Source organism: Pan troglodytes, chromosome 16 (genome assembly GCF_028858775.2).
Source record: "Pan troglodytes isolate AG18354 chromosome 16, NHGRI_mPanTro3-v2.0_pri, whole genome shotgun sequence".
Taxonomy (NCBI): Eukaryota; Metazoa; Chordata; class Mammalia; order Primates; family Hominidae; genus Pan; species Pan troglodytes.
Window position 1 is genome coordinate 75,607,001 of NC_072414.2, and position 24,496 is coordinate 75,631,496.

The 24,496-nt window shown below is 43.5% G+C and overlaps 2 protein-coding genes across 7 annotated transcripts; one reads left to right on the forward strand and one right to left on the reverse strand.

Annotated features, from left to right (window-relative positions):
• The first annotated feature begins 1,010 nt into the window (after window positions 1-1,010).
• On the forward strand, window positions 1,011-20,081 carry C15H15orf40 (chromosome 15 C15orf40 homolog). Of its 4 annotated transcripts, none has more exons than XM_054667092.2 (5): window positions 1,011-1,162; window positions 2,298-2,424; window positions 3,984-4,111; window positions 18,599-18,714; window positions 19,995-20,081. In XM_054667092.2, exons 1-5 carry the CDS (start codon window positions 1,070-1,072, stop codon window positions 20,050-20,052), a joined length of 522 nt encoding a protein of 173 aa, XP_054523067.1. In that variant the 5' UTR covers window positions 1,011-1,069; the 3' UTR covers window positions 20,053-20,081. The 4 variants fall into 4 exon arrangements, with proteins under 4 accessions (XP_054523067.1, XP_063650379.1, XP_009427974.1 ...); XM_063794309.1 differs by having other exon boundaries at window positions 1,015-1,162; window positions 18,599-18,690; window positions 19,995-20,059; XM_009429699.5 differs by lacking the exons at window positions 18,599-18,714; window positions 19,995-20,081 and adding an exon at window positions 6,971-8,016 and having other exon boundaries at window positions 1,015-1,162.
• On the reverse strand, window positions 19,976-24,485 carry RAMAC (RNA guanine-7 methyltransferase activating subunit). 3 transcript variants are annotated; one of them, XM_016927310.4, is made up of 5 exons: window positions 24,293-24,485; window positions 23,466-23,561; window positions 23,278-23,326; window positions 21,466-21,644; window positions 19,976-20,773 (listed from the first exon to the last, which is right to left on the reverse strand). In XM_016927310.4, the coding sequence occupies exons 4-5, from the start codon at window positions 21,633-21,635 to the stop codon at window positions 20,587-20,589; spliced, it is 357 nt and encodes a 118-aa protein (XP_016782799.3). In that variant the 5' UTR covers window positions 21,636-21,644; window positions 23,278-23,326; window positions 23,466-23,561; window positions 24,293-24,485; the 3' UTR covers window positions 19,976-20,586. The 3 variants fall into 3 exon arrangements, with proteins under 3 accessions (XP_016782799.3, XP_510554.3, XP_009427977.3); XM_510554.8 differs by lacking the exon at window positions 23,466-23,561; XM_009429702.5 differs by lacking the exons at window positions 23,278-23,326; window positions 23,466-23,561 and having other exon boundaries at window positions 24,293-24,456.
• Between the last annotated feature and the right edge of the window lie 11 nt (window positions 24,486-24,496).

The following is a 24,496-nucleotide window of genomic DNA, read 5'->3' on the forward strand; positions in this document are numbered from 1 at the left end:
GGGCCCTCGTGCTCTTTACACACTCTCTCATCCATTTCCATAGCTTCAATTGCCATCTGCTTTCAGAAGATTCCAGAATCTCTATCACCAGCCTTGATTTCGCAAACTCCAGTCACATATATTCAGTTACCCCTTTAATATTTGTATTTGGATGTCCTGTGGGCATCTCAAACTCATTATGTCCAAAGCTGAACTCCTCACCTCGGCCTCCCAAACCTGTTCCTTGGGCCCCAAACCTGGGCATTTCCTTGACTCTTCCCCCTTATTCGCACATGCAGTCATTCCCAAGTTCTGATCATTTCAGTTCCTGAAGATCCTTGAAATGATCAGCGCTCCACCCTCCCTGCGGTTACTCTAGTTCAGGCCACTCTCTCCCATTTAGGGGGCGGATCTCCCTGTCTCTGGCTTTTCCTCTGTCGGCCACAGTGCAGCCGGTGTCTTTCTAAAACCCAACAAATTGGGCTGCTAATCCCTTGCTTGAAAGCCTTCAGTGACTCCATGATCTTGCCTCTGCTGATTTGTTTCATGTCTCGCCGTATCACATGTCGCAGTGTATTTCCTCTTCTTTTACATTGTGGGATCCGCTGCGCCTGGCACAAGGTAGGTGCGCCATCGATACGTGGAAGATTCACAAGGGCCAAGCCGCCACGAGGCTCTATATCGACTTGATGGCCACAGGCAGTGCGTGGGACTCTGCATCTGCTGCTTGGCTGTGGGAGCGAGAAGACACCTGGCCCTGTGCACTCCTTGCCGCGCTCTCCAATTCTGAGAAGTGACAATACCTTTCTTTCCCCGATTAGGAAAGAACACCAGAGGTGACACACCTTCCTATCAGCTGAGCAGGGTGGGCCAAGACACGGTGAGGCCTCAGCTCCGCAGCTCCACTTCCTGGGGCTCGGCCCGTTCCAGAACAAAAGAGGCTCGCGCATGTTCTGCGGCCACGAGACTCGCTCCCGCCGGCCTTAAGGTGTCGCCCTCTGGCCAGAGCGGATGTGCCGGGCGCTGGGGCCGCTCCTGCCGGCTACCTGCGCAAGCGCAGAGGGCTCTTCCGGCGCCTTCCCAGGCGGGGATGCTGCGGCACCTCCGGGCAACACCTAATACTCGGGGCTCCGCTCGGCTTCTTCGCGCCGAGATGCCTAAGAAGGCTGGTGCGACGACCAAGGCCAGTAGCAGGTCCCGTGGCGGCAGAGGGGTGGGCCTCAGGGGTACTTGTTGAAGAGCGCGGGAGAAGCGGGGCCCGGGAGTGAGTGGAGGCACTGCCAGCGGCTTGCCGTCTCTCAGTTCCGGGGCTCAGGACAGCCGCCGCCACCCCCAGAGCTGCGGCTCCTGCTGCCGTCGCCCCGCCTCAGTAGGCTGCGCTGCCGTCCACCCGGTGACTTCTGAGCGCTGGGCCCGGCGGCAGCCGAGCTCTCCTTGGGCTGCGTGTGCTGACCTTTGGCCTCCTACCCGCACTCCCAGTCCAGCAATTCATGTTCCCGCAGCGGCATGACCTGCGCTTCCCCAGGAGGCTGTATTCTGCTTTCTCCTCCCTTGCTTTGGCTGATCGCACCCCTTCTGTCAAGAATACAGCACTCCCATTTCCACCATCTTTGTTTGGCCAACCCCAGTCCGTTTCTCAGACTCAGCTCAAGCACTGCCTCCTGCTGGCAGCATTCTCCAGTGCCCCAATGCTGATTTGCCTGTGGGGTAATGTTCTGTGCCTATCTCATCGGTGCACTTAGCACAGTGTATTATAATTTTGTATGTTCTTTCTCCCTCGCAGCAGTCCGAGCTCCTTGAGAGCAAGGACCATGTACCTTTTCATCTTTACATATCCATTGCCTACATATTTGTTGAACCAAAGTTCCTAGCACAGCCCCTGTCCCATAACAGGCCTTTAAATATCAAGCACTATTGTTTTTTCCTCCCTTTCCCGCAACATGCAGACATACACACTTTCACCAACATTTATTAGCTCCGACTGCATGAGATACAATGATGAATAATAAATAATCCCTGCCCCCAAGGAATTGGAAATACAAAGCAGAGGGAGGAACAAGCATTAAGGTTTAGAAGCCAGAGTTAGGTTTTCTTGCAAGGGAGGAAAAAACATTGTTGGGTTGATGGGAACCCTTCGTGGGAAAATTGAGTAGAGCCTTGAAGGTTGTGGGAAAAGCGTTCTAGGTGGCCAGAAGTCCCTGGACACCACTGATGAGCCTAGTTTGTCTGTTAAGGGTGAAAGGGGGTAGTGGAAGAATCAAATTAAATGTGTGGGAAAATATTTTGTAACCTGTAAAGTTGTGTGGTTGTCATTTTAGGGTAAAAGCCAGAGCAAGGAACCAGAGAGACCACTTCCTCCCTTAGGTCCTGTGGCAGTTGATCCTAAAGGATGCGTCACCATAGCCATCCATGCAAAACCTGGCTCCAAACAAAATGCTGTAACAGGTATACCTGGACACTGGGGTGGGATTCAAGTGTGAATCAGGTGTCTCCTACAGCCCTCCTTTGCTTTGGTTAGCTGAAAGCTTATTCTATGACAGTTGATTTTTCACATCTGCAGTTAGAGGCTTCTCCATTTTAAAATTCTAGATTCTAATGTAAAGGTGTCTTAAAGTGAATATATCTTTAAATCATGCCAAGTTACACGAAAACCATTGTATATTTTCCTCTTTAAAAATACAGTATTTTAGAAAGGACAGTTATGGAAACTTGTGTGTAGTCTGGATTATTCTTAGTTTGTCCTGTTCCAAAACTGGAGACATTGGCCAGAGAAAGAAGAGACATTTTAGTGTAGTTTAATGATCACTGGCCTAAGGAGAGGGAGAAAACTTGAGATCTGAGACCCGTGATCAGTTCCTGTGCGAATTTGTTTTAAATCAAAACAGTATAAAACATTCATGGGTCCAGTTTTTTCATCTGTCAGATGAGATCGTTGGACTAAGTTAGAGGCTTTCAGGCTATTCTCTGGAGTGCTGGAGGTGCCTCAGGAATCAGCTTTGGGCAAGGAGGAGGCCAGGCAGACAGGGCTCCTGACTAGCTATGTTTACTTGTTTTACATATTGGGATTCTGGAGAAAATTGGGGGAAGGGATTCTAAAGGAAAAAAAGTTCAAAAACCATTGCTCTAAATTCTTTTGAAGGTCTTTTTCACCTCTAAAGCTCTGTATTTCAAACCATTTTTAGATTTTGAAAGGAAAACCACAACATTGACGGGCTAGACCTGGTTTATGCTGATGACCAAGTTAACTTAGCCATACCCTCCTTGGCCAGCATTTTCTAAGTAGTGGGTGTGGACACTGTCTACGTTGGAGTATTATGTTTCATTAGATCTAAAATGGGAGGCTGGATGCCATGGCTCATTTGTAAAATGGAGATAATAATGGTACTAATATCTTCATAAAGTTATTATAAGGATTAAAGAAGTTAGTATTTGTAAAGCCTTTAACACATTTGTGTGTGCTTAAAATTGGTGTATAGTAAGTGCTCTGTAAATATTTGTTAAGTAAACATTATTAAATTTTAAAAACACTCAAGATATGTGTCACATAAGAGGTGAACCTAGTCCGGGGCTCTCATTTTCCTGTTGAGGAAACCCTGCACAACCTTGTACAATCTAGTAAGCTGCCCTGTCCATGCACTTCTTCAGTGACATTGATGAGGCTGAAGGCCATCTATGACTCCCTGCCTGGGGCTCTTCACATACCAAGGGCAATTTCCAGTTGCCTAAATCCAGGATATTCCCCAGGGCTCTGTAAGCCCATCTTGGTCAGCAAGATTGGGTCAATAACTTTTCTTCTCTGGATTTATTTCCTGTAATGGTAGGGCCATTTTTATCATGTTCATGTTCCTTAAGTGTGATTAGTTTAATCATTCATTTCTTCATTCAACAGTTTTTAATTGAAAATCTATGTGCCAGGCAAATGCAAAAACTCTTTTACAAAATGTCCTTGCTTCATGAAGAAAAAGAACTCCTTAAGGATAAAGTCCACACTATTTTCATTCCAGATTTGACAGCAGAGGCTGTAAATGTAGCTATTGCAGCACCTCCATCAGAGGGAGAGGCTAATGCTGAGCTCTGTCGGTATCTTTCCAAGGTCCTAGAACTCAGGAAGAGTGATGTGGTTTTGGATAAGGTAGGTCTCGCTCTCTCTTTTTTTTTTTGAGACAAAATCTTGCTCTGTCGCCCAAGCTGGAGTGCAGTGGCGCAGTCTTGGCTCACTGCAACCTCCACCTCCTGGGTTCAAGCTATTCTCCTGCCTCAGCTTCCTGAGTAGCTGGGATTATAGGTGCATGCCACCATGCCTGGCTAATTTTTGTATTTTTAATAGAGACGGAGTTTCACCGTGTTGGTCAGGCTGGTCTTGAACTCCTGACCTCAAATGATCCACCTGCCTTCTCCTCCCGAAGCACTGGGATTAGAGGTATGAGCCAGCATGCCCGGAGGTCTCTCTCTTTTTAAACCTCTTTAATTATTTTCTTTTTTTTTTTTGAGACGGAGTCTCGCTCTGTTGTCCAGCCTGGAGTGCAGTGGTGCAATCTTGATGCACTGCTACCTCTCACTCCTGGATTCAAGCGATTCTCCTGCCTCAGCCTCCTGAGTAGTTGGGATTACAGGCACCCACCACCAGGCCCACCTAATTTTTGTATTTGTAGTAGAGACAGGGTTTCACCACATTGGACAGGCTGGTCTTGAACGCCTGACCTCAGGTGATTCACCCACCCCGGCCTCCCAAAGTGCTGGGATTACAGGCGTGAGCCACTGCGCCTGGCCTTATTTTATTTCTTTTTTGAGATGGAGTCTTGCTCTGTTGCCCAGGCTGGAATGCAGTGGCGTGATCTTGGCTCACTGCAACCTCTGCCTCCCGGGTTCAAGTGATTCTTCAGCCTCAGGCCTCCCAAGTAGCTGGGATTACAGGTGCCCACCACCACACCCAGCTAATTTTTGTATTTTTAGTAGAGACGGGGTTTCATCATGTTGGCCAGGCTGGTCTTGAACTCCTGACCTCAACTGATCTGCCCACCTCAGCCTCCCAAAGTGCTGGGATTACAAACGTGAACCACCATGCCCAGCCATGTTTGATTATTACATATTAATAATGATTCATAAAATACTGATTTTTCTTTGTCTTTTTCAAATAATTGGGAAACCAGTTGTTTATAACTTTTATATTTACTTAATTGCATAAATCTGTAAATTCTTCCTATTTAGTCTCCTTCATGCCTGCTGCCTTAATCCTTACTGAGACTATCCACACTGTGTGCTTATGCTTCTTCACTGCCGCCGTTGCCAGTGTTTTCTCCTTTCTGAATTCATTCCTGAACCTGCTGTCAGATTAATCTTGCTTAGCTCTCTCATCCTTTAAGTCATCACCACGCTAAACAATCTAAAGCAATTCCTATTGTTAGTCATCTCCATGAGGGACTCCGTCAAGTACTTTGTCCTTGCTTGCTAGGAGAAGCTCATTGGGAAGATAGAAGGTTCATATGATGTCATTAATATGGTTTTGCACTAGGGGTGGAGATCAAAATCACCTGGGAATGATTTCTAAATACAGATCCCTGGGTATCACTCTAGGCTTCTTGAAATAGAATCTGCAGGACGGGGGCCCAGCCATGTTTATATTTCTTAAAGCTCTGCTTGTTTTCCAGTGCTATACTATATAGCTCCTATCCAGGTTCCAGCTGGCATTCACAGTCATTGATTAACAGACTGCACCTAAAAATCCATTTGAATGCTCCCCACCTGTGGCAGGTCATTTCTGATTTTTGGCTAGTGCTCATGTGCTGACGTTTGCCTGAAAGATGTTCCTCATTCTTCTGCCTGTTCAAATTCCACTCATCTAAATAAACCCCTTCTCAAATTTTATCTTCTTTAAAGGCTGTGTTTGAAAACAAATCCTTTCTTTTTCTTTTGGGACGGTGTTTTCGCTCTTGTTGCTCAGGCTAGAGTGCGATGGCGCAATCTCGGCTCACTGCAACATCCGCCCTGCACCCCCCACCCTCCCCGGTTTAAATGATTCTCCTGCTTCAGCCTCCCGAGTAGCTGGGATTGGAGGCGCGCGCCAACACTTCTGGCTAATTTTTAGTAGAGACAGGGTTTTGCCACATTGGCCAGGCTGGTCTCGAACTCCTGACCTCAGGTGATCCACCCGCCTCAGCCTCCCAGAGTGCTAGGATTACAGGTGTGAGCCACCACACCTGGCCAACAAATCCTTTTTAAAGTTGTTTTAAGTGGTTGTGAAATCGTGGCACTTGGATATGTGGCTACTTTTTGTTTGGAATTTTCAGAAATGTTTAACAACATAGAGAATAGCAATTTGTTTATATTTATAATTATTTTACTACAAAGTTTATATAAAATTGCAATATTTATTTTGGTATTTTAAAGATGATTTTCATTTTTAACTTAATTGCTTGAGACTAGAATATCATTTTTTAGATTTTTTTTTTTTTTGAGATGGAGTCTTGCTCTGTTGCCCAGGCTGGAGTGTAGTGGCGCGATCTCAGCTCACTGCAGCCTCTGCCTCCTGGGTTCCAGCGATTTTCCTGCCTTAGTCTCCTGAGTAGCTGGGATTACAGGCACATGCCACCATGCCTGGCTAATTTTTTGTATTTTTAGTAGAGACGGGGTTTTACCATGTTGGTCAGGCTGGTCTTGAACTCCTGACCTCGTGATCCACCCACCTTGGCCTCCTAAAGTGCTGGGATTACAGGTGTAAGCCACCGCGCCCGGCCCATTTTTGAGATTTTAATGTCCAGCTTTTATTATAGAAATTGATATATGAAGGTAAAAACCCTGGAGAGTTGTTAGTACTAACAAATGTTTAGTAACAAATGGTAGTAAGGAAGAATCTAAGAGATAGTCTTTGGTTAGACCAGAAGTAACCAAGAGAAAGCCATCAGGAGAGCCCATTATACAACGGAGGTCTGCTATCTCTAATAGCATTAGAATGTGCTAAACAGTAAAGTATGTTTTTTCTCTTTTGGTCCAGGGTGGTAAATCTCGTGAAAAGGTGGTGAAGCTTTTGGCTTCTACAACTCCAGAAGAGATCTTGGAGAAATTAAAAAAGGAAGCCAAAAAAACATAAAAGCAAGAAATGAGGCCGGGCGCAGTGGCTCATGCCTGTAATCCCAGCACTTTGGGAGGCCGAGGTGGGCGGATCACCTGAGGTCAGGAGTTCGAGACCAGCCTGACCAACATGGTGAAACCCCATCTCTACGAAAAATACAAAATTAGCCGGATGTGATGGCGCATGCCTGTAATCCCAGTTACTCAGGAGGCTGAGGCAGGAGAATCACTTGAACCTGGGGGGCGGAGGTTGCAGTAAGCCGAGATCGCGCCGTTGCGCTCCAGCCTGGGCAACAAGAGTGAAACTCTCTCCCCCCGAAAAAAAAGAAATAAAAAATACATCCTTGAGAAACTTTTTTATTGCTAATGGTGAAGAGGCTGTTAAATAGAAAAATATACTACATGCACAGAAGAACATGGGGGACATATATATATGTATATATTCGAATAAGACTCCAAAAAGTAGAAATTTAAAAAGTGCTATACATTGCATCAGGTTCTAAAATCCCAAACCCCAAACAGCCTGGAACATGTTACTCTGATTTCATGGCGTTGTAAAATAACAGAGCTGGGAAGAATATTCAAGATGACCTGATTTAACACCTTTCATTCTGTTGGGGGGCCTTTGATTTCCTATATCCAGAAGTTGAGAGACTTACTCAAGATTGTACCATGCAAGCTGGCAACTAGAACCCAAATCCTTGGACTACTTGTTGAATGCAGTTTTTCTAGATTGTAAATTTAAAATCGTATCTCCACAACGGTTCTGGAATTCTGGGGATTGCCTTCTAATCCAGTTTACAAGTGACAGAAAACCTGTTATGCTGCTTTGTAGTCTTACCTTAGATTTTTAAATGCTTATTTAAATGTAAAAAAAAATTGTTTTACATCTTTTAAAGACTATATTTACCATTTTGTGGAAAAAGTAAAGAAAAATCATGACTTATAATTAAATGTGAATTATAATTTTTGTGAAGTCACCGAATTTTCTTCTTCCTCTAATAACTCAAATAATCAGCAAATTCAGTAGTTTTTATGAATCTCCAAAGATCCTTAAAAGAAGAAAGAGGACTTGGAAGCTATTTTTAGTATTTGTAAAAGCTTGTCAGAAATTACATCTATATTAAAGTTTCAAAAGCTAATAATATATTTTTACATATTCAGGTCAAGTTATAGTAATTTATTAAAGAAAATAAAATTAATTTCCTTTGCTGATCAGGAGAGCTGATCTGCAGTTGTGCGCTTTGTCCAGCAAGTACACGAGAAAGATGTATTGATGGACCAAATCATTAAAAAGAAAATCCACAAGGAAGAACAATAATAAAAATTCCTGATGGTAGCTGGGCTTGGTGGCTCACACCTGTAATCCCAGCGCTTTGGAAGGTTGAGGCAGGAGGAACACTTGAGCCCAGGAGTTTGAGACCAGCCTGGGCAATGAAGTGAGACCCTGTATCTGTCTCTCTTGATAGATAGATAGATAGATATACATAGATAGATTTTATACATAGATATATATATATTTAAATGTAAGATTATATATAAGACCTCATATATAAGAAGTCCAGGCCGGGTGTGGTGGCTCATGCCTGTAATCCCAGCACTTTGGGAGGTCGAGGCGGGTAGATCACCTGAGGTTAGGAGTTTGAGACCAGCCCGGCCAACATAGTAAAACCCCATCTCTACTAAAAATATAAAAACTAGCCAGGCATGGTGGTGGGTGCCTGTAATCTCAGCTACTTGGGAGGCTGAGGCAGGAGAATTGCTTGAACCCAGGAGACGGAAGTTGCAGTGAGCCCACACGGTGCCACTGCACTCCAGCCTTGGCGACAAGAGTGAGACTCCGTCTCAAAATGAAAGAAAAAATCCCAGACAGTGAAAGAGAAGCCACTCGTCTAGTACAACTCTTAACTTGTACCAGATAGGTATCAAGGGCAAGAAAAGGTGGCTTATTGAGATCACAGTGCACATTAATGGCAGAGCTTGGTTTAAGCCCAGCTGCTTTGTCTTCTAAACTATGCCATATACTGCCTGCAAATGTGCTTCTGTTTTACATGGTCTTAAGAGCTTTTCCCACTCTTTCTCAAGACCATTTCCGTGTGTGCTGTAAAGCCGTTTTACTTGTGGATTTTACATGGATCACTGTTAGAATGTCATAAAATGATATCATAAAAGATCAACTTTCCTGGCCGGGCATGGTAGCTCACACCTGTAATCCCAGCACTTTGGGAGGCCAAGGCAGGTGGATCACCTGAGGTCGGGAATTCGAGGCCAGCCTGACCAACATGGAGAAACCCCATCTCTACTAAAAATACAAAAAATTAGCTGGGCGTGGTGGCACATGCCTGTAATTGCAGCTACTCGGGAGGCTGAGGTAGGAGAATCGCTTGAACCCGGGAGTTGGAGGTTGCGGTGAGCTGAGATCGTGCCATTGCACTCTAGCCTGGGCAACAGGAGCGAAACTCCATCTCAAAAAAAAAAAAAAAAAGGATCAACTTTCGGTCGGGCGTGTTGGCTTACGCCTGTAATTCCAGCACTTTGGGAGGCCGAGGCAGGCAGATCACGAGGTCAGGAGTTCAAGATCACCCTGGCCAACATGGTGAAACCCCGTCTCTACTAAAAATACAAAAGTTACCTGGGCATGGTGGCACATGCTTGTAATCCCAGCTACTCGGGAGGCTGAGGCAGGAGAATTGCTTGTGAACCGGGACCCTGGAGGCAGAGGTTGCAGTGAGCCAAGATCTCACAACTGCGAACTGCGCTCCAGCGTGGGCTGCAGAGGCAGACTCCGTCTCAAGAAAAAAAAAAAATCAGCTTTCTTTCCTTCCCCTGAATCTTCTGCAGTGCCAGTTTCATCCTCAGGCCCACTTGTTTCATGTAGACAAAAGGCCAACCAGGTTTCATATTCACGTATCAACCCCTGCAGTAGGAGAAAAGGCCACTCCTAGGAGCTCTGGTATTTTCCAGAAGCTTTCAGTCAGCCTTCCCTTGTATCTGCCCAAATCAAGTCACATGAAGTTTCTAAGCCAGCCCCTGTGATCAGGGAATGCCATTCTATAACACAAGTTCCCTAAAGCAGTAACTATAGAAGAAAGAATTACCCTAATTGTTTCAGGCCAATTAAGGCCCATCCTAGAGGTGGAAATGGGGTCAGCATACTCAGAAGCAAAGAAGTAGAGAGAGTTGGATACCTGAATAAAATTGGGAAAAGTTACAAAGAGAGGAATGGATGCTGGAGAGGAACCACCAGTTTCTACTACGATAACCTATTTACTTCATTTTAAACGGTGATATTTTAAACGTGGGAACATTTTGCCTAGTGAGTTTTTTTCTTTGAGAAACGTAGCAGTATCTTGTAACAAAGAAGATATGGGGACACTCTGTCATCAAAAACTACTTTGGGGCCGGGCATGGTGGCTCACACCTGTAATCCCAGCACTTTGGGAGGCCAAGGTGGGTGGATCACCTGAGGTCAGGAGTTCAAGACCAGCCTGGCCACCATGGTGAAACCCCACCTCTACTAAAAATTACACAAATTAGCTGGGCGTGGTGGTACATGACTGTAATCTCAGCTACTTGGGAGGCTGAAGCAGGAGAATTGCTTGAACCCGGGAATCAGAAGCTGCAGTGAGCCGGGATCACACCACTGCACTCCAGCCTGGGTGACAGAGCAAGGCTCTGTCTCAATAACAACAACAAAAAAACAGAAACAAAACAAAACAAAACAAACTACTGTTGGAGGTAGGAACTGGCCCAGGGGCTGTATTCCCAGAACACGATTCCCTTTTCCCCACTGCAAACGAGATAGTCTACAGCAGCATCACAACTTAATTGTCTCACACAGGACTATTCCTACTGTTAAGAGATCACAGCTAAGGCTTGGGCACCTTGACCTGCTGTAGAAGCTCAGTTAATGTACTTTTCATCATCTGGGCCCTGGTCTTCCCCTGTAAATACTGAAGTAGACCCAGTGACCTAGTGCCCAAGACACAAAATATTCAGCCTCCGTAACATTTGTCTAATGACATGGTTCTAGCTTTGCTCACTTCCATTAATTTCAAGTGAGTACTGGCTAGGCAGTCTATAGTGACTTGATTACACTGTCTTGTCCTGTGCTGTCCTGAGAATCCTGGATTTGAAGCAGCCTATGAATAAGGTTTGAAAAATATTTATCCAACTATGCCGACATATGATGTTCTAGCACTGCATCTGTCATCTATCACCCCCACCTTAATAAATGATAATTACTTGTGCAAACATGATGTATTAATCACTTATTAACTTGGGTGCTTACTTGACAGACACTGCTAGGTGGTTTGCCTATGCTGTACTTCGACAGATCCTGGGAAAGAACAGCCTGGCTCATTATGCCCTGGAGGCAGGAGCAGAGATTTCAGACTTCTGATTTCTGTGAGCCATTCCACACTTTCCTCTCGGTTAGGGGAAGGACAGCAATAACCAGAGGATGAAGGTGGAACCTTTGCAGTGCACACCTAGGCCAGTGCAGTGGCTTATGCCTGTAATCCCAGCACTTTGGGAGGCTGAGGCGGGTGGATCGCTTGAAGTCAGGAGTTTAAGACCAGCCTGACCAATATGGCGAAACCCCGTTTCTACTAAAAATACAAATATTAGCTGGGCATGGCAATGCATGCCTGTAGTCCCAGCTACTTGGGAGGCTGAGGCCTGAGAATTGCTTGAACCCAGGAGGCAGAGGTTGCAGTGAGCCAAGATCATGCCACTGCATTCCAGCCTGGGCGACAGAGATTCCATCTTGAAAAATAAAGTTCCAAACACCTAAATGCTCAAACTTTAGGAGGCAGCTCTCTGGGCTGTGGGCTGTCAGCATCCCCCTCCTAGATTCCAGGGATTTGGTTACATAGTTCTTTAGCTGTAATGCAGAGTATAAATTTTAGAACCCACGTGGCCCCAAATTCAAATTGTTTTAATGCAACTAGTGACTAAAAACTTAGAATTTCAATTTACATCCAAGAGGTGGCACCATAACACAACAGCAAAAAGCCACACAAACTGAAACTCGGTTCCTTTTGTAGTGAACAGCACTATTAGGTAGTCTGCAGTGCCTGACTATGGGCTCACATGCTGTGATCCTTCTCATTTTCTCAGAGCCATTCCTTAAGCTTAGTCCCCTTGTATCTTAAATTTAGCTCAGGTCGGAGTGTTGTTAACTTGGGGCCAGCTGGGTTCGTGAGAGTCTCAGCCCATTGCCATGGTGGAGTCAGCATGGTCTTGAGTTCCTTCCTTAACTCTGCAGGTTTCAGAAATCCACGTAGCCAGTGTTTCTGAAAATGGATCTAGGCTGGGCAATTGGCAAGGAGCTAATTTCTAATCAAGATGCCAGCTTATTCACTTGAGTGAAGAACACAACTGCCAAATAGACTGTATAGTGGGATCTGCTAGTGAGAACATTCTGTCCCTTTGGGAAATCTCTTTAAGAGAATCATCATTTGAAGGCTGCTTGGAGAGCCTGGAATCACAGCCAGGGAAATTAGGGGCCAGGGTAAGGGAGCTATGACCATCTATAGCTCCCATTTCTGCCGCAGGGATGGACCTATGGTATCAGCCAGCCACAGAAGGTCTTTTGGGACAACACTGGAGATAATGATCCTTCATAGTACAGGAACTCCCTTTTTCTAGGTTGCAGGAAGACCACCTATTTCTACCCACATAGGCATTCCTCAGACAATCCTCATAATTTAGTTATTAAGGGTTTTTGCATTTTATAATCCTGTCTGCCTCAGGGTCCATCGGTCCCCTAGATAGAGTTTGGGGAGGGAAGAATCCCCAAACTTTGCAGCCACAAGTTACATACTCCCTGGTCATTTCTACAGAGAACTAATCTGTGATGTGTTTTTACTATCGCAGTGATGTTCAAACTGTTTCAAAGTCTTAGGTTTCCCCAGAGATGCCTAGGGGGATTGGGGCACTGTGGACAATAAGGGAGTGAGTCAAGTCAACAGAAATGCTAGCTAGCCTTTAGTTCTCTTCTACAGCCGTACTGGGTGGCATGTACACGTGATAGCTGCTCACACCACATGTGGCTATTGAGCACTTGAAATGTGGCTAACATAATTTAAAAGTAAAAGGTAAGGCTGGCCATGTTGGCTCACGCTTGTAATCCCAACACTTTGGGAAGCTGAGGTAGGAGGATAGTTTGTGGCCAGGAGTTTGAGACCAGCCTGGGCGACGTGGTAAGACCCCATTTCTCCAAAAAAAATTAAAAAAATTAACTAGGCATGGTGGTGTGTGCCTGTAGTCTCAGCTACTCGCGAGGCTGAGGCAGGAGGATCACTTGAGCTCAGGAGTTCGACGTTGTAGTGAGCCATGATTGCGCCACTGCACTCCAGCTTGGGTGACAGGGCAAGACCCTGTCTCAAATAAATAAAAATGAAAAACAAAAGCATAATAGAAATAAAGACCATGTTGGAAACAGTGCAACAGAGAAGAGGCTGAAAACGGTATGAAATTTAGAAGGCAAGATAGAGAACAGTGAATAAAGACAGGAAAATAACAGCTATAGAAGTCAGTTAAAAATAATAATAATAATAATTATTATTATTATTATTTGAGACGAAGTTTCGCTCTTGTTGCCTAGGCTGGAGTGCAGTGGTTCAATCTTGGCTCACTGCAACCTCCGCCTCCCAGGTTCAAGCGATTCTCCTGCCTCAGCCTTCCAAGTAGCTGGGATTACAGGCCTGAGCCACCATGCCTGGCTAAATTTTGTTGTTGTTGTTGTATTTTTAGTAGAGACGGGGTTTCACCATGTTGGCCAGGCTGGTCTCAGACTCCTGACCTCAGGCGATCCATCCGCCTTGGCCTCCCAAATTGCTGGGATTACAGGCGTGAACCACTGCATCCAGCCAAAATTATTCATTTTTGTATTGTTTCACTTTTTATATTTTTTATTTTATTTTATATTTTATTTTATTTTAATTTTATTTTGAGACGGAGTCTCACTCTGTCACCCAGGCTGGAGTGCAGTGTCGCAGTCTCGGCCTACTGCAAGTTCTGCGTCCTGGGTTCACGCCATTCTCCTGCCTCAGCCTCCTGAGTAGCTGGGACTGCAGGTGCCCGCCACCACGCCCGGCTAATTTCTTTTTGTATTTTTAGTAGAGACGGGGTTTCACCGTGTTAGCCAGAATGGCCTCGATCTCCTGACCTCGTGATCCGCCTGCCTCAGCCTCCCAAAGTACTGGGATTACAGGCGTGAGCCACCGCGCCAGCTTTATTATTTTGTAAACACACAAGTTGAGGAAATTTTGAAATGAGAAAAATACACACACAAACAACAAAGCTCTAGCCATTAGCAATTAGAACAGCTTTATTTACCTAATTCAGACAAAGAGACTGGAGATTCTTTAGGGAGTTAAAGGCACGAGCAGTGGAAAAAAACCATGAGATCATCATCACATCATCCCCTGAAGCTGTCTCAGGAGGAGTCACTGAAACCCAGAGAAAATCTAACTGGTAATTAATACATAGGGCTCTCATGTCCCTGAGGGAAAGGAGTGACAACACCAACTGAATTAGCCCATACATGGGGCTGTCTGTGCCCTTTAGGGAGAGGAGTGAAAACAACTGAAATCAGCCCATCAGCCCATGAAGACACTGGTGAAAATTATGCGACTTGTCCTTCTTGCACCTAAGCAGCCCACAGATAACTCACTCTTATATACGAACCTGACTGACTGGGTACCCATTATGTGCCTAGCTGAGTGCTGCATGCTTTATGCTCTCTCTTAATCCTGCAATGGGGCAGTCAAATCACATATTAGCTGTTTTTGTTGCTTGTTTGTTTTTGAGACGGAGTCTCGCTCGGTCACCCAGGCTGGAGTGCAGTGGTGCAATCTCGGCTCACTGCAACCTCTGCCTCCTGGGTTCAAGCGATTCTCCTGCCTCAGCCTCCCGAGTAGCTGGGATTACAGTCATGTACCATCACACCCAGCTAATTTTTGTATTTTTAGTAGAGATGGGGTTTTGCCATGTTGGCCAGGCTGGTCTGGAACTCCTGACCTCAGGTGATCCTTCCACCTCGGCCTCCCAAAGTGATGGGATTACAGGCGTGAGCCACCGTGCCTGGCCAGCTGTTCTGACCGAAGACTTGTCTTCTTCGTTAACCTGCTCCTCCTATTTCATCCTGCAAATCTTTAAATCTGAGGGGTATTATCCACAGCTCATCTCCACTTTTCTAATCTGACAGCACTGATAATTGAATTCCTCAGAAGCAAGATGTTTCTCTGGCACCCGGAGGCCTCAGCAGTGTCACGACAGCTGAAGTGTCACTTATTCCTCATTCTGGGCACACCATGATGTAGTGCAGCCCCACTGATTGGGACCCATGCAGCCAGCCTGGCCCAGGGCCACTCTCTGTCCCAGAATGTGCACAAGTCAAGGGATCTCTACTTCCATCCTTATTTTCCTCAAAAGCTGGTGCCAGCAGTAATCGACCAGACTTCTAGAAAAGAGGAGATAATCTGCTCTCAAGGCTGCTGTGGGCTCCAGTGTTGTAATCTACTACTTGAATCTAGTTGTTTATTTCATTCTATAATAATTTAATACAGCAGATGTCAGGAGAAAACTTTGTTTAGATATTATGTCATATCTGGATATATCTGAATCCTGAATGATTAATCTAAATATTAACAATATTCACTTCTGCCAATGTCAAGAGTATTTTCTGCTATTGGGCTTAAATCAATTTTAAAATTTGAGAGTTTTAAAAGCATATCTTTCTGTGTTCATAAATAAACAGAACGAAGATTCTTTGAGTACCTTATATAATTTTTCACACAGAATTAACCAAAGCCTTATTTAATATTTCAAAATCCTCATTTATATATATTAAATATGTGTCTCTGGTTAAAATGCAAGATACTGAAAGAAAAATTCAAATAGGCATTTCAGTGAATAGTTTACATATAATATCTAATTTGTCTGACATTACAAAGTAAGTAACTAACATTTCCAGCTAACTAAAGTCCAATAATAATAGAGGCCACCTTAAACTGGGAGTATTTATTTCCTATATTGCCTAATTAAAAAAAAAAATCCTTTTCACTGTAGATTATTGTGCTAATTAGAAGAAGTCAACAGTCTACGGCATAGATTTCCATACACAGCCAGATCTGTGTTTGGATTGAATGAATCAAATGAAATAGGAAGTCTAGGAAAATTTTTAAGGTATAAAAAATTGTATTTCGGTTTGGCTTGAACTTGTTTAAAATAAATAAAATTTTTAAAAAACATTATATTTAGGAAACAAGTAGAGTTCTTTTATGAGAGTTCAAAATTAGTGCTGTCAATAACCTGATTCAGGGTAAATGATCATTTCCTTCAATTTTAACATTCTAAACTTAAAGCTGACATTTTATTACCCTTAATTCTATTATAAAGTCCTATATTTTTCTTTAGGTGAATAAAATACAAGGGATAATTACATATTTGTCTGTTGAGCATTATAAGGAAAGTGGCTTTGGAAACAAAAACCATGCTAGAAATCTCCCCAGATGTCTTTTTCCTATGTGGTTTCAAGAACCCCAAAACTATTCTCAGAGCAGTGACTCAAGTTTATTACATTCTGTATAACCCCAAGTCCACCTAGCACTCAAAAACAAAACACAAACAAAAAACTCTAAAAGTCCCCAGCATCCTGTTCTCAAAAGGACATTAATCTGATGTGTTCAGTAATTAACATTTGACATTCTAAATTCACTACTAATTTCCAAATGGCAAATGTTAGTAATTTTATTTTAATTTATGTATTTATTTATTTTTGAGATGGAGTCTTGCCCTGTCACTTAGGCTGGAGTGCAGTGGCACAATCTCGGCTCACTGCAACCTCCACCTCCCAGGTTCAAGCAATTCTCCAGCCTCAGCCTCCCTAGTAGCTGGGACTGCACCACCATGCCTGGCTAATTTTTGTATTTTTCATAGAGACGGGGTTTTTGCCATGTTGGCTAGGCTGGTCTCGAACTCCTGACCTCAGATGGTCCACCACCTTGGCCACCCAAAGTGCTGAGATTACTAGCATGAGCCACTGAGCCTGGCCAAATGCTACTAATTTTAGCTCAACTTTTATACAAACCATCTTCCACATTTGAAGTGTTTAATTTCTGAATGAGATAACTTGCTTTCCTTTGCTAATTCACATATGAATTAACATAAGGAAACAATCACAAATCCTTAATTCTCAACGTCTCCTGCCCTACCTCATCTTCTGCCTGTTACTCTACATCCTTTATGTCAACACTACGCTTTACAATTTACCAAATACTTCCCTCCCGTTGATTCAACAAATGTTTATGCAGCACCTATTGTGTCCCACTAGGGATTTAATGGTCACAACTCTATATTCTCAAGTTCTTCCTTTGATTATTTATTTTTATAATTCTGTGAGGGTGGCAGGGTGGGTATTGTCCCCATTTTTACAGCTGAGCCAATAAGCTCAGTGTTTACATGATTTTCTCAAGGTCAACATATGTTTTAAGCACAGAACCGGAAGCTAGGACTCCTTGTACCTAATGCCATATGTTATTACAACAGACTACTTGAAATTAATTCTATCTGACACTATTTTATTTGTTCTCACTCTTAAATTATCTTTAAGCTTTTTTTCATGTTATTTTCTGTCTTATGAAGCAGAAACTGTACCTTTTATTTCTTCCTGGTTTTAAGCAGATCAGGGGCAGGGGTACAGTCTGATAGTAACTGCTGTTAAAAAACAAAAACCATAACAACATAGATTATTCATGCAGCATGCAGAATTTACTCATGTTGAAAGGAGGTTTCTTCCCATTTTTTCAAGCAGAGCTGATACTCAGGACACAAGCAGCCTAGCTGTGTTGGGTGTTAAAACATTTAAATACTGTTGGAAAACCACCTCTCTTCTGAGCTTCCTGAGAAGTACTCCTCCAGCGCTGGCCTCGGACCCATACATCTCCCTTTGTGTCAACAGCTGGCACAGCACAGAATCCTGACCTAAAGCTACAATCAGCTATACTGTCCCAACTACTGGTCAGTGCCTGTGCTTTCTCAGGAGATGATTTTATAAATCTTTTTTTTTTTTTCTTTGAGAGAGTTTCGCTCTTGTTGCCCAGGCTGGAGTGCAATGGCATGGTCTCAGGTCACTGCCACCTCCACCTCCCAGGTTCAAGTGATTCTCTTAATTCAGTCTCCCGAGTAACTGGGATTACAGGCATCCGCCACCATGCCTGGCTAATTTTCGTATTTTTAATAGAGACAGGATTTCACCATATTGGCCAGGCTGGTCTCGAACTCCTCACCTTGGGTGATCTGCCCATCTCAGCCCCCCAAAGTGCTGGGATTACAAGTGTGAGCCACCGTGCCCAGCCTATAAATCATTACTTTTAAGAGACAGCATCTATCTAGCCCAAACTGGAGTACAGTGCCATGATCCTAGCTCACTGTAGTCTTGAACTCTTCCCGGACTCAAGGGAGCCTCCTGCCTCAGCCTCCTGAGTAGCTAGGACTACAGGCGTGCACCACCACACCCAGCTAATTTTAAAATTTTCTGTAGAGACAGGATCTTGCTACATTGCCCAGGCTGGCCTCGAACTCCTGGCTTCAAGTGATCTTCCCGCCTCGGCCTCCCAGAGTGCTGGATAACAGGTGTGAGCCACCATACCCAACCAGGTGATATTTTTGATAACACTTATGCTTTCAGAGAAGATTCTGGGGTGTAGTCAGGACATTACTATCTAGACTAAATATCTGTAGTATCAAATTCTATCTTTATATAACAGCACTGGCTTCTTGCCTACTGATGTAATTAGGGAGGTTACAGGGAAAACCCTTACTATTAAAATTGTATTTGCATCTTAGTGTGACTGCCCGACTTATTAGGTCATTTCCAATAAAACAGTTACCCGAGAGGATGGCTCTTCAGGAATGGAGAATAAAAGGGAGAGGTAGATGGAGAGCATGAAGTACCTGGAGAAGTCAACCTCGAGGGCCTAGAGTGGGGTGCTAAGAGAGAAGGCAGTAAAAAACAGGATTACGAAGATGCCCCTTTTTTTTTTTTTGAGATGAAGTCTTGCTCTGTTGCCCAGGCTGGAGTGCAGTGGCACGATCTTGGCTCACTGCAACTTCCGCCTCTGGGCTTCAAACGATTGTCCTGCCTCAGCCTCCCGAGTAGCTGGGATTACAGGCATGTGCCACCACACCCGGCTAATTTTTGTATTTTTAGTAGAGATGGGGTCTCATCATGTTGGTCAGGCTGGTCTCGAACTCCTGACCCCAAGTGATCCACCCACCTCAGCCTCCCAAAGTGCTGGGATTACAGGCGTGAGCCACCATGCCTGGCTGGAAGATGCCTTTTTAAATATATATATTTTTTGTCACTCTAATAAAGTCAGGAAAGTGCCTGTTAATTCCTTTGACCTATGTTGAAATTTGCACTCTTAATGTTACTGTTAAACCAAATAAGCCCTTTTCAACAGATATGAAGGACAGCATAAAAAAACCCAAAAATCTCATTTCACCATATTAATAAATGGGCTAACTGCCAGAACTTGGGAGTGAAGATGCTTAAATATTTTAAAATTTTTATTTGAATGAAATCATTGTAATAATCATTAAAGTGATTTGAAATAGAATGATCTCTGTGAAAGGAAGTTTATAGCATCACTATTTATAGAAGAGAAAGCAGCAGAAGTATGCATCTGGAAGTGAATATAACATTGTAAAATCAGCCCACATTAAATACCAAAAAAGTAAGAACCATCAAAATGCAGCATTATTTACAGGATTAAAAAGTGTGAACAGTACAGAGTTAAACTTCCTTATGTGTGAATTTTGACCTGCTATGTTGTTAGCAAAAAGCCTTAGTGTTTGTATAAAATGATGTGTACCCTTATCCCAACCACCACCAGATCAAGACACAAACTGACAATGATTCCTTCCTTATTTTACAGCTTTATTACTGATTTCCCTCTAAAAAGAGACTCAAGTGTGGAGCTGACTCATCTATAGATTAAGGAATCACAAAGTACCATAGTCACTTAACAAAAGCAAAAAAAAAAAAAAAAAAGCAATTGTTTTACCTTTCAACTGCTGATGTTATATACAATCTATCACAAAAAGCATAGCTGTGCATTCATGAGCTGATTATATCAACCTCTAGAATTTTAGAAACAAGCACATCTAAGCATATGGATACTCTCTTACCTTACAAAGTAAAAGCATTTTCTATTTTAAAATTTTTATTTCTGTGTAAAACAAAGAATTCCTAGAGGTCAAATAATATACCAAACTTAAAGCACTATTAAGTCATGAAACAAAGAAGATTCTGAGGTAGAAGTCAAGCAATATAATCCACAATTTCAGGTATTCCCAGCAACCATCACATTTCGCAAGTAAGATCTATTTTTTTTAAAGTCTCAACTTCCAAAAAATCAATAATCCATTCTGTAAAATCAGATGTAAAACTATGACCAACAGAAGACACCCAAACTTTTCTCATGGTAACAGAGTAAATGCTTTTACTAAAAGCTGCCAACATTTCTATCAGTAGTAACCGTAAGGAGGCCGCTGGTTGTAACCATAATGTCCATATTGCTGGGGATAGTAAGGTTCTTGTCTGTGTTGCGGGTAATTGTTACCCCAGGATCGTCCATGCCACTGATTGGATCGATTGTCACTTGGCCACCCCCATCTGTTGTCCCTGCCTCTGAACTGTCTGTTGTCTTGCAACCTACAACAATAAAACAAAAAAGATCTTTAAACTTCCCTTGTTAAAAAAAACATATGACAAACCCATAGCAGTGCTTCTGGTTTCTCATTCTAATACACAATAAATAAGACTAAAAAACATTTTTCACAATAGAATGCTATAGTGCCAGTTATTCAAAACTTTCCTAAGATTGAAATCATTCTTCCAGTATTATACTAGGTACACTTTACAGAGACATAGGCAGACTATATAACCAATAGAATAGTTCCAAATTAAAGTGAAATCTATTCAATTGTACAAAAATGGTATGGTAATTTATTCCTTTGACTATTTTGAATTATTAAGTAAAAGTAACTTCCATTTGTAAACTTCTTCCTAAAGTAAAATCGAAACAATATTTTCTTTATGGAATTGAACAAGTTGTAGAAAACTCTAGGTTTTTAAAGTAGATTTGCATTGAAAATATTAGTCTACAGAAAAAACATCTAAAAACAAAAAAACACACGCACTTGAACAGCAAGGAAAAAATACATGGTGCTGAAAAAATATTAAAGCAAATATTTATCAGAAATGATGTACCAGGTACTGTTATTAGGTACTAGGTATGCCATACCAAAAACACTGGTCCCTGCCCTCACTGGCCTTCCAGTCTAGCAGATTAAAGCTATCCTCTGCCAGATCAACTATCTGCATTTATTCTTTTGAATACACACCGATTGCCTCTGTTTCTTTGGTTCCCACCAGCTCTGCTATTCCATTCCTCAACAATTGGAGGAGACTCAGGAGGGCGTTTCAGGTATTCCTGATACTCCTTGTCATTTTCTGTGAATCTACTAGCAAACATCTCTTCAAAATTTGGAACAGCTTCGGCAGTGTCAGTCATTCTGAAAATCTGTACAATTTTAAAGACATTTCCATTAAAAAAAATTTAAAAATTAACACTCTCTCCAAATAATGAAAAACCAAGAAGTAAGCAATTTTTAGGCAGGGTATTCATGGAAGTCTTTGTGTGCTTTCAGACTTGTCATATTTTAGATATTGAATTCAACTTTTTTTTTTTTTTTTTTTGAGACAGGGTCTCTCACTTTTGTCACCCAGGCTGGAGCACAGTGGCACAACCTCGGGTCAGTGCAGCCTTGACTTCCCTGGCTCAAACAATCCTCCCACCTCAGCCTCCCAAGTTGCTGGGACTACAGGTGCATGCCACCCACACCCGGCTAATTTTCGTATTTTTTGAAGAGACGGGGTCTCGCCATGTTGCCTAGGCTGGAAGTCTTGGGCTTCGGTGATCCTCCTGCCTTGGCCTCCCAAAGTGCTGGGATTACAGGCATGAGCCACTGTGCCTGGCCCGAATTATTTTTCTTACTTTATTAACTTCCAATAAAAGGTTTGGGACAAAGAGATGTGACAATGGAAGCTATTGTGATAACTTCTTCATTAGTCTGCCTTTCCTCCAAACATATGCAAATATTTGTAACATTTACAGTACCTACTGTAACCCCAACAAAATTAAACCAAAATTATTGTTGCATTGCAAGAAACAATATGTAGATTTTTTCTTTTTCCTTTTCCCCCAGACGGAGTCTTGCTCTGTCACCCAGAGTTGGAGTGCAATGGCGCGATCTCAGCACACTGCAACCTCTGCCTCCCAGGTTCAAGCAATTCTCCTGCCTCAGCCTCCCAAGTAGCTGGGATTACAGGCACGCACCACCACACCCAGCTAATTTTTGCATTTTTAGTAGAGATGGGGTTTTGTTGGCCAGGCTGGTCTTGAACTCCTGACCTCATAATCCGCCCGCTTTGGCCTCCCAAAGTCCTGGGATTACAGGTATGAGCCACTGCGCCCAGCCTTTTTTTTTTTTTTTTTTTTTTTTGAGACGGAGTTTCACTCTTGTTGCCCAGGCTAGAGTGCAATGGCGCGATCTCGGCTCACTGCAATCTCTGCCTCCCGAATTCAAGTGATTCTCCTGTCTCTGCCTCCCGAATAGCTGGGATTACAGGTGCACGCCCACTCGCTAATTTTTGTATTTTTAGTAGAGACGGGGTTTCATCATGTTGGCCAGGCTGATCTTGAACTCCTGACCTCAGGTGATCTGCCTGCCTCAGCCTCCCAAAGTGCTGGGATAACAGGCATAAGCCACCGCGCCCAGCCTGACACTCTTATCTTTCAGGCTATTGCTCTTAGTATGCTTTATCAAATACCAAATATCAGACTTTCAATGTGCCTGGGATTGGCAAACTATGTCAAATTCTCAAATCCAAGGAATGAGTTTTAAATAAATTCAGCTAATTAAAAATCATGCCTAGAATTCTAGTGGGATCACAGAAATCACTAAAAAGATGACCCATACCTAATCCAGATGGGCAGTAAAAATCATAAGGCAAGGAAAAGGTGCTACTCCATTTTTATGTTCTCATATGTTCTCCCACGACTCCCCACCCATACTCATGTAAACAAATATCAACTGTATTATTACTGAGAACGAAATTTAAATAGAATGTTAATCGACCCAAGCTTTACTTACCCCAAAGGTTTGAGGCAGCTGTATTGCTTAATGTTTAGGTTGTTTAAATCTGTGGGAGGAAAAAAACAAACTTGACTTTATTTAAGGAAACTCTCAAAAGGTGTTTGTAGGGGAGGGTGGCGCATAAAAGTCTTATTCAAGGAAAGAATTGGAGTAAAAGTGCTCTAAGGCCGGGCGCGGTGGCTCACCTCTGTAATCCCAACACTTTGGGAGGCCGAGGCGGGCGGATCACGAAGTCAAGAGATCGAGACCAGCCTGGCTAACACGGTGAAACCTCGTCTCTCCTAAAAATAGAAAAAATTAGCCAGGCGTGGTGGCATGTGCCTGTAGTCCCAGCTACTCGGGAGGCTGAGGCAGGAGAATCGCTTGAACTTGGGAGGCGGAGATCGCGCCACTGCACTCCAGCCTGGGCGACAGAGCGAGACTCCGTCTCAAAAAAAAACAAAAAACAAACAAACAAAAACGCTCTAAAGACTTCCAAAGCTAATATTCCAAAGAGGGAACTGGTTCTCAAGAGCAAGAAGCTACAAGATTTGTCCTCTGGGCCTTCAAAAGCAAAACAGTTCAAGTATGAATACAAACTTCATAAAGTATGTATGTTCTTTTAGGGTAAGCCTTTCAGATTTGTACTTGAATACTGCTAATTCATTCACCACAAATATAACCACAAAGAACTTTGGCTGCGGGCGACTAACCCTGGAAATAACCAACCAGAATGGGGTTTCGCTGCCCTGGGAGGTGAGCCCGGGGAACAGACGAAGATGCAGACTGAAAACAACTGCGTTTTCCCGTCCGTCCTCAAGGCACATCACAGCTTGCTTACCAAGGTTCTGGCAGATTTGCTCCCTTCCGAAGCACCTTATACCTCCAGAAGTGAGGGAAATTATGGGCCGTGAGAAGTAAACGGGTTTCGGTCTAGCAAAGAGTACAGATCACCGCACAGGGGGAGGACACCTCGCTGGCCACCCAGCTCGGCCGCCCCGCTCCCTCCTCCCGGGCGTCCGGGGCGACTCACCCGCCAAGGGCTATGTCTATCCAGCTCAGGCCGAACCTCGCCGGCGAGACACTGAGAAGCCCAGGAGAGGTGGCCTCTGGCCCACTACACCGTGGAACTCCAGACCACTCCAGTTCTCCAATGTAACGGAGCGCCTTCCTCTAAAATCCGACAACCACCTGACTTCCGCTTCCGGCGGGCTAAAGTTGAGGGTGCCTGTCAAGT

Excerpts from the sequence above, each read along its gene's own strand:
- C15H15orf40 (XM_054667092.2), top strand. The coding sequence starts at position 1,070 with ATGCTGCGGCACCTCCGGGCAACACCTAATACTCGGGGCTCCGCTCGG. Across the intron at positions 1,163-2,297 it reads AGGCTGGTGCGACGACCAAG|GGTAAAAGCCAGAGCAAGGA; the intron begins GCCAGTAGCAGG and ends TTGTCATTTTAG. Across the intron at positions 18,715-19,994 it reads GAGCCACCATACCCAACCAG|CTTTATTACTGATTTCCCTC; the intron begins GTGATATTTTTG and ends CTTATTTTACAG.
- RAMAC (XM_510554.8), bottom strand. The coding sequence starts at position 21,635 with ATGACTGACACTGCCGAAGCTGTTCCAAATTTTGAAGAGATGTTTGCT. Across the intron at positions 20,774-21,465 it reads CAAAGAAACAGAGGCAATCG|GTTGCAAGACAACAGACAGT; the intron begins GTGTGTATTCAA and ends TTATTGTTGTAG.